The sequence below is a fragment of the Ammospiza caudacuta genome, chromosome 7 (assembly GCF_027887145.1).
Source record: "Ammospiza caudacuta isolate bAmmCau1 chromosome 7, bAmmCau1.pri, whole genome shotgun sequence".
Lineage (NCBI taxonomy): Eukaryota > Metazoa > Chordata > Aves > Passeriformes > Passerellidae > Ammospiza > Ammospiza caudacuta.
Window position 1 is genome coordinate 6,745,153 of NC_080599.1, and position 9,297 is coordinate 6,754,449.

At 52.4% G+C, this 9,297-nt stretch overlaps 1 protein-coding gene across 1 annotated transcript; it reads left to right on the plus strand.

Moving 5' to 3' along the window:
• Nucleotides 1-8,012: 8,012 nt before the first annotated feature.
• Nucleotides 8,013-8,669, plus strand: LOC131559606 (zinc finger protein 3 homolog). Its single transcript, XM_058808023.1, has one exon. The coding sequence runs from the start codon at nt 8,013-8,015 to the stop codon at nt 8,667-8,669; it is 657 nt and encodes a 218-aa protein (XP_058664006.1).
• The last annotated feature ends 628 nt before the right edge of the window (nt 8,670-9,297 follow it).

The following is a 9,297-nucleotide window of genomic DNA, read 5'->3' on the forward strand; positions in this document are numbered from 1 at the left end:
TAGTCTTTATGATCACCCAGAGCACGGCGCGTCTCGGCATCTTTTTCTCCGCTTTTTTTCCTTCGTGCTTCTGCTGTTCTGGCTGCTACTTCGGACTTCGGAACCTGACCCTTTCTTCACTTTCCGTGGTGTCGCAGTATCACGGCGAGGTCACCATATATTGAAGTGAAGGGAGACGACCTTCCGATTGATGAGCATCGACTCCGATTCATTGATCAGATCAGTCATCTTTTATAATAGTGTTAATTAACTTCATGCATATTACAAAATCCGAGCTCACCATAGGTTACAGAAAAAACTCTAGCCCCTCCTTTTGTTTTACAATACCTTTGGTTTGTTTATTGAAAACAGGACCAGCGTTCTCACTGTGATATGAAAAGTTCTCAAAACCTTCATATCTGTTCCCAGAGCAGCTATCTGTTCCCAGAGAGCCCAGGGACAGAATGTTTTGCCTGTTATGGGAAGACTGTCTGAGAATCTTATTGTTTATAAAGTGGTGCTTGAGAGCCTAATTATTTACAGAATTAAGCCTGGGAAATGCTGCTTTACAGCTACCTTTTACTTTTCCCTCAGCTGTGTACCTTCATGGCCTCTTTCTTTAAGCCATGCTTGAACCAGACTCTCCACATCTCCCCTGGAGGGCGTTATCAGGGCTGAGTCATGGAAGAGATAAAGAACACTGCCCCACCTGTTTATAAGAGTTGATTAAGATGGGGATTGAAAACATGCATTTGGTTACATCTTGCATGGCAACCTGAAACAGTGGGGTAATCCCTGCTCAGGGGGTGAACACCACCCTCCTTACCCAAACTGGCTCAGCTGTAAAACCCCCACCCTGAAAAGGCCACACACACAGGGGACAATGTCACACTTGGCCCCCTCCAGGGGAGGTCTGTTTCAAAGGCTGGGGGACTTTGCCAAATGTTAGAATAATTTTTCTCTTTGTCCCTGTCACCTTTGTGACAGCTACACATAGCTTCCCCTTCCTTTTCATAATCCGTATTGGGCCTATTTTCCATTTTTCTTTTTTTACAATGTTCCAGCAGCTGAGCTGGAGCTGTGCAAGATCAAAGGAATTTGGATTTGCCACAAAATAGCTTCTATTGTAAGTTTATAAAATTTTGAGATTTATTTGCCTTTCCATCACAAGTGACTTGTGGGAAGAGTAAATTAAAGGCATTTTATCTAGGGTCAATTTTGATTTCTGACAAGAAACAACATTACTTTGTCTGGTGCCCAGGGGATGCTTGTGAAGCCTCTGTTCCTCTTGCCCTGGGAGATGCTTAGGGGGGGTTTTCCCTGTCCCTGTCACCCCAGGCCATTCCCCAGGGGGTCTCCATTATTCTCACCCTGAGGGATGCCTGGGGGGTTCTCCCTCCCTCTCATACCCTGTGCCAGGGGGTGCTTGGGGCAGTCTCTGTCCCTCTCAGCCCAGGGGATGCTTGGGGGTCTCTGTCCCCTCACCCTGGGGGATGCTCAGGGGGGTCTCCATCCCTCTGGCCGCAGGCAATGCCTGTGCAGGGCTGGGGACCAGGGGCTCTGTGTCCCTCTCACTGCTGAGGGTGCTCGGGCCTGGGGGCGCTCTCCGACCTTCTCACACCTGGGGAGACTGGGGGGGTCTCTGTCCCTCTCAGCCCTGCTGTGACCCCACCCAAATATCATCGGGGTCAGAGGGACAGAGACACCCCCAAACCCCCAGAAGGGCTGAACCTGGGATTCGGTTTGGGGCTTAGGGTTTCGGAAGGGGCTGGAATTGGTGCTGGGGTTGGATTTTGGGCTGAGATTTGGATTAGCGCTGGGATTGGGGTTAAGGCTAGACATGGGATTGGCTTTAGGGCTGGGGTTGGGATTGGGTATTGGGATAGACGAGTCTGAAACTGGGATGAGAATAAATACAGAACTGTGAGTGTGTCTAAACGTGGAGTGAGATTGAGACCAGGATCAGGGTCAGGTTTGGGATTGAGCTCACCCAGAGTGGGACAGAGGAGATGTTATGGTGGGAAGGTTTGGGGAAAATCCTGGTTTAGGGAAAAACAAGGTGTGAATGCCTATGGTTGGGGATTCCTCCCACCCACGTCCATTTCTATAAGTCACCTGATGTCCCAAAATCAAGAGTGAATAAAAAAAAGCCACCAGGAGTTTCCCATTTCCAGTCTCATCCCTCTTGGGTTATGGTTGGTCCCCCATCTCAGGGCTTCTGGGGATCCCATGGGGCCTGGGCATCCCCCCTCTCCAGGGTCCTGCTTTTGGATTCTAGGAGGTTCTGGGATCCCAAGGTCCCCTTCTCCAGCCTCCCCTCAATCCAGCCACTTGGGGTTCCCCCTTCTTTCTACCACCTTGTCCTGGATTAGGGCAAATTTGGTTGAAACCCTCCAAAAGGAGTTTCCTCTAGAATGCCGATTCAGCAGCCCCACCCTCAGCCAGTTTGGGAAAATATTTCCTTAGAGGAAAGTGGAAAAAAAAAAAACGTTACTTTACAGGCAAAGCATTTACCAGCACAAAAATTGAACAATATTAAGCAATAAAACCTCTTGCTGCTCCAAAATATATGACAAACTCTGAAAGTTCCTCCTTGGGTTGTAGCTCCACGCACTCAGTGTCTTATCAGTGTTTTATCAGTCTCTTATCAGTCTCTTTTCAGTCCCTCCAGCACTGGAAATGCTGTGGCCCAGGCTCAGCCAGGTGGGCCACAGGTGCGAGCTGCCGGTGGTGTTCTGGCTGTTCAGTGCAGAGCAGGTTTAAACAGCTCCAAAGAAAAAGAAAAACCACAGTCCAGGGAACTTCTCTGCCTCAGCGAGCTAAAAACTAACTAAAAGCAAAGGACAGCTCTGTCCTGCTGTCTGTCAATCCAGCAGCTGGAATGTGGAGGAGTGAGTGCAGTTTCTGAAAACAAACTGCAGCTTCTTCCTCCTCCTCTTCACTCTCAGAACCAGCCTTAAAGGTGCAGAACTCATTTCTGGGCTAAACAGACCGATGGGGGTACGAGCATCATGAAGTCACCCCAGGACACTCCTGTCAGGGTCAGGGGGTCCCGTCCCCGCCTCATCTCCGGGCTGCCGGGGGTCCCCCATCTCCGGTATCGCCCCTTCCCCTCTCCCCGCCCCGGGGGTTCCCCTGTTCCACAGCCCCGGGTCTCACGGGGATCCCCAAAATCAATGTCCCGCCCCGTCGGTACCAGGCCATCCCCACGTGGACCCCCGGGACCCTCCGAGGGGCGATCGCGGCTCCTCTCCCCCCGAAAAAGCTCCTCTTAGGGAGCCCGGAGATATCCAGGGCTCGAGTCCGGGATCTGCCGGCTCCGAACACTCTCCAAAAAATCCTCCTGGAGACCCCTGGCTGGAGCCGGGGCGAGCTCGGCCTCCGCCCTCCCCTGCGGCTCGGGGCTGGGGGCGATGCTCCCGGGGCAGGGGGTGCTGCAGGCTCGGCGTGCGGGCGCTGCGGGCGCCGCGATTCTCCCGCTCCTGCTCCTGCTCCTCCTCTCCCTCCTCTTCCTCCCGCATTTCCTCCGCTCCCAGCCCGGACCCCCCTTTCCCACCGCTCTGCCCCGCGGCCCCGCAGCACCGGCTGCTGGGTGGGGGAGCCCCCGATCGGCCCCAGGGCTGGGCAGGGGCTCGGGGACCCCCCGGGGCGGATCCGTCCCCCCGGCCCGAGCCCCAAATTCCGCTCCGGGGCCGCCGGGCTCTGCGGGCCCGCCTGGCAACCGGTGAGTCATCGGCGAGAAAAGCTCTGGTTGGCTGGAAATTGTTTACCGCGTCCTCTGATTGGCTGGAATTGTAAAAGGCGCTACGCCCTGCGGGTGTTCCTGGGAGCTGCGGAGTACGGGCGGGAGCCTTTTCCCATTTCCTTCTGTTTTCTGAGACCTCTTTCCTTTTTCTTTCTCTCTTTGAGACCTCTTCCCGCTTTCTTTTTCTCCCTTTCTCCTCCCCATTTCTTGTTCCGTTCAGTCCACGCTCAATAATCGTCGGTTGCTTTCCCACGCTCTCATTCGCTCCTTCACTGGGGCAGAGGCATCTCTCCCTCGCGGGGTCGTAATCCATGGACAGGGTCTCTTCCCACCCCAGTCCCTGGAAAATGTCCATCAAAGTCACCTTTGCTGTGTGCTCTGGGAGCCCACAGAGGTGCTGGAGCTTCTCCCCTTGGGAGAGAAGTTCCTTGGGAGGCACGGCAGGAGCAGCACCCTGGGAGCCTCGGGAATGCCCCTCTGGGATCCACGGCACACACTGCCAGGGTCTGGAATTCCAGTTTTCAGCTATGAAAAGATGTTCCTGCCCTTGAGGGCAAAGCTGTCAAGAAGTAGCCAAAAGCCAAGTGGAGCAAGATCTTACAGTGGCATTTTACTGCGAGCCTTCATAACTTCCCCCATGGTTGTTGTAGCTCCTGAATTGGGAATTAAATCCGGGCACGGTCTTTGGTGTGAGCATCCCTGGGTCAAGGGAGACACTGAGAGAGAAACAGAGCAGACAAAGAGAGGCAGGAGAGAAAAGAGGGCACAAACACAGTCAGCTGAGAAGGTGGCACTCTGAAAACAGGCCAGAACTGACTGAAAAGTAATATAACAGAAAGGAATAATTTTGCACGTTTTATTTACTATCAAAATACAATTTCTTCCCCTTCTCACAAACCTCTTGCCAGTGTCATTCAGCAGGGCTTTCAGAAAGTCCTTCATTCTGGGTGGATGTTCCAGGCTGCAGCCACAAGGAAAGAGGGAATGGGGATTTTCCTGCTCCTGGGGAGTTTGACATCCTCATCTGAGGAGAGGAGGAGGCACCAAAAGAAAAGGGCAGCTGGGCTTCACCCTTCCAAAGGAAAAACTGGGCGTGGGAATCTCTCATCCTGTCTGCTGCTGCTCCCACAGTGATGTGAGGGCTGTTCCCAGAGCCCCAGTGGTCACAGTCAGGGCTGCCCTCAGGGAATGCTTGCCTGGTACTGAGGGGCAGCGTGGGAGCACCTGGATCTTGGGGCACCCAGCTGCCCCTCATGTTTGGAGGTGCCTGAGGAGGGCTGGGATGATGCCAGGGACATCCTGCAGTGACATCCCCCCTGTCCTGCCCTGGGTGAGCTCAGTCCCAAACCTGACCCTGACCCTGGTCTCAATCTCACTCCATGTTTAGACACACTCACAGTTCTGTATTTAATCTCATCCCAGTGCCAGATTGTCTAGCCCTAGACCCAATCCCAACCCCAGCCCTAAAGCCAATCCCATGTCCAGCCTTAACCCCAATCCCAGCGCTAATCCAAATCTCAGCCCCAACTCCAAGCCCAGCCCCAATTCCAGCCCCTTCCTAAACCCTAAGCCCCAAACCAAATCCCAGGTTCAGCCCTTCTGGGGCTTTGGGGCTGTCTCTGTCCCTCTGAGCCCGATGATGTTTGGGTGGGGTCACAGCAGGGCTGAGAGGGACAGAGACCCCCCCCGGTCTCCCCAGGTGTGAGAAGGTCAGAGAGCCCCCCCAGCCCTGAGCACCCTCAGCAGTGAGAGGGACACAGAGCCCCTGGTTCCCAGCCCTGCACAGGCATTCCCTGAGGCCAGAGGGATGGAGACCCCCCAAGCATCCCCTAGGGTGAGGGGACAGAGACCCCCGAGCATCCCCTGGGCTGAGAGGGACAGAGACTGCCCTGAGTACCCCCTGGCACAGGGTATGAGAGGGAGGGAGACCCTCCAGGCATTCCCCGGGGAGAGAATGATGGAGACCCCCTGGGGAATGGCCTGGGGTGACAGGGACAGGGACAACCCCCCCCAAACCCCTGCCAAGCATCCCCCAGGGCGAGAGGCACAGAGACCCCTCGAGCATCCCCTGGGCACTGGACAAAATAATTTGGCAGAAATCAAACTTGACTCTGCATAAATCACTTTGATGAATATTTGATTTTCCACAAGTCAGATGTGATGAAAATTTCTGGCAATTCCAAGTTCTACTGGTTCCTGCACAGCTCCAGCTCAGCTGCTAGCACATTCTGATAAAAGTGTAAATTCAGCCCAATACAGATATCGTTAAAAGGAAAGTAAACTCTTTGTAGCAGTCACAAAGGCGACAGGGTTTAAGAGAAAAATGATTCTCACATTTCGCAAAGCACTCAAGCCTGGGAATTCAGGAGTTATTTGGGAATTTAGCTACTTGAGCTGAGCTTCTTGTAGGACTTTTAGCAGCCTTATGTTCCTCACCATGGGGTGAATGAACCTTGTCAGTCTCGCTGGTATCATTTGCTCCCTTTCCTCCTGTGATTTTAAAAAACATTTCAAGGAAGGATGTCGCAGACATTTTTTCATAAAATCCTCTCTTTTAGGATTTGTCCTTTCTGGGAAGCTGGGGCCCCAGAAGAAAAATGCAAACAATAATTATCTGCTGATGTGGAATGTAACAGGAGCATCTGTGATTGGTCTTCTGTGAGTGTTTGAATTTGCTGACCACTCACAGGAGAGTTGGTCCTTGCTTTCTGCTGGACATAGAACTTTGTTATTCATTCTTTTCTTTCTATTCTTAGCTTAGCAAGCCTCTGCAACTTTCCTCTTTATTCCTTTTAGTATAGTTATAATGTATTATATATAATATATCAATAAATCCAGTCTTCTGATCATGAACCAAGGTTCTCGTCCACTTCTCTCACCCTGAAGACCTTCATCAGGTCGCTGTAATAGAAGGACAACAAAATATTTTCTTTACACTCCGGGCCCACAAAGGCGATTTACCTCATCAATTCTCCCATAAGTCACTCAGAGGAAGCTGCAGCCCAGTTTCAAAGAGTTCCTCCAGAGAGAACCACAACCTCCTCAGAGGAGGGAACCATGCTGTTGTCAAAGGCACTTGGGGTCAGAGAACAGTGCCTAAACTCACTGTGCCAAAATAATTTCACAGTCTGGTGAGTCTGGTTAAGAAAAGTGTTAGAGAGATTCCTCTGCCCCAATTAAGGTGCTAATGAGACCAAACCCAAAATGAATTTTATTGAACAGTAAATGGGATAGAAAAGGGGGACAGGAAGGGAATGACAGGAAAAAGAGCCCTCCCCTGGGGCAGGGTAAGTGTGACATTGTCCCCTGTATGCGTGGCATTCCCAGGGTGGGGGTTTTACACCTGAGCCAGTTTGGGTAAGGGGGGTGGTGTTCACCCCCTGAGCAGGGATTACCCCACTGTTTCAGGGTGCAATGCAAGATGTAACCAAATGCATGTTTTCAATCCCCACCTTCAGCAACTCTTATAAACAGGCGGGGCAGTGTTCTTTATCTCTTCCATGACTCAGCCCTGATAATGCCCTCCAGGGGAGATATCTCCTGTGAATGGGCCATTGAGTGTCACTGCAGGACTGATAAAATTCCATCCTCCCATTGTGGGATGCTCCGCCCAGGGGGAGGATCCAAGCATTCCTACCTGGATATAAGCTCACACTTTGCTACACCAGGAGCAGTTTGCCTTCTGAATTCCCAGAGGTCAAGAACTCCCTAGCCACCACTGGACATCCAGAGGAAGACCAGACCCTTCTACAGGATCACTGCTTTGACAGAATCGTGTTCATCTCTCCAACAGGACTGCACCACCATCTACTGGGACTGCTGCCACCACCCTGACCAACAGGGTATCAGGTTATATCCTGACTCTGTCAGTTTAAGTCAGTGTTTCTGTATCATTGCCTTGATCTTAATTTTATTTTAAATTGTAATTCTGGTTTAGACCCTCCCCAGGTTTGCCTTCAAACCAGTACAAAAGACAATGTGCACACCCTTTGTTTTCTTCCCAGAACAGGATTTCCCATTCCCAAACCTTGATTGGATGGAGAAGGAGGCTGTGAGGAAGAGGAAGGATCCCCGGGACACCCAGATAGGTGAGAAGGAAGTCAGTTCCTATTTCCCCCTCTCTCCTGCTGTATCTCCCAGCCCAGCAAAGCCCCTGGCTGCAGCACAACCCTGCTGCCAATGCCATCCTGCCGGGGATGCACTGGGGGAATCTCCTTCCCCTTCCCTCTGGCATGGAGGCAAATCCCATACTCTCCTTGTCCTTCCTTCCCCAGGGAAGGAACTGAGGATGGAGACCAGGGAGGAAAAATCTGCATGGCAGAACCTCATGAAAGAGGCTGCTTTGAGTGATTCTAATGCACAGGAATCCAACAGGGAAGAAAAACCTCAGACATCCCCCATGAGGAGGGGCTCCAATCCCAGCCCAGGGTGCTCTGAAGAGGAAAGAGCCACCCTGAGCCAGGAAGGTGGGCAGAGCTACAGCCAGAGTTCAGAGCTGGTGGTCCATGAGCAGTTTCATGATGGGGAGAAGCCCCACAAGTGCTTGCAGTGTGGGAAGAGTTTTAGGCGGAGCTGCCACCTGATCAGCCACCAGATGATCCACACTGGGGAATGGCCCTACAAGTGTGGGGAGTGTGGGAAGGGCTTCAGCTACAGATCCAACCTTGTGACCCACCAACGCATCCACACTGGGGAGAAGCCCTACGAGTGTCCCCAGTGTCAGAAGAGGTTTCAGACCAGCTCCAATCTCCTCCAGCACCAGCGGATTCACACTGAGGAGAGGCCCTTCCTCTGCCCTGAGTGCGGGAGGGGCTTCAAGCACAACTCCGACCTCATCAAGCACCGGCGCATCCACACAGGGGAGAGGCCCTACGAGTGTCCCCAGTGTGGGAAGAGCTTCACCACCAGCTCTCACTTGACCAGACACCAACGGAGCCACCAGTAAGGGATCCCTGCAAATGCCACAAATGCAGGAACAGCTTCATCCACCACTCCAGCTTCATCCCCCATGGGAGAATCCACATTGGAAAGAGCCCTGGTGATCCATGTTCCCCATGATCCATGCTGGAAAGACACCCGTCCCTTTCCCTGCCCCTACCAGTGTCATGATGTGGCATTGAAAAACATGAGGGTCTTACCATGGCTGTGTCATTACATTCACTCCCACCTCAGAGAATTTCCAGGTGCAGAAAAGGGACACTCTCTCTCTCTCTCCTTGAGAAGAAGGGTGTCCTTTCCAAACAGGGGAAATTGTGGCCAGGAATACCCAGTGAGTTGTGTTTTAGTTTTCCAAGTGAACTGTTTCATTTATCCCTTCTGTTATCAATATTTTTTCAGTTCTGTTTGTCCCTTATCTTGTTCCTGTTCCTAATAAATTGTTCTTATCCCAGCCCGGGATCTTTGCCTTTGGGCTTTCCAGGGGAGGCGGGAGGGCAGTGAGGGCAGCACGGGTTTAGCGGGGGCAGGAAATTGGGGAATCCCATTCCTGAACTCCAGCCCGTGGAAACAGAGCATCCCCGCTGGTGCCAGCCCTGGTGGCTATGGCAACAGCCTTTGGAGCGGGTCCCTGGCTG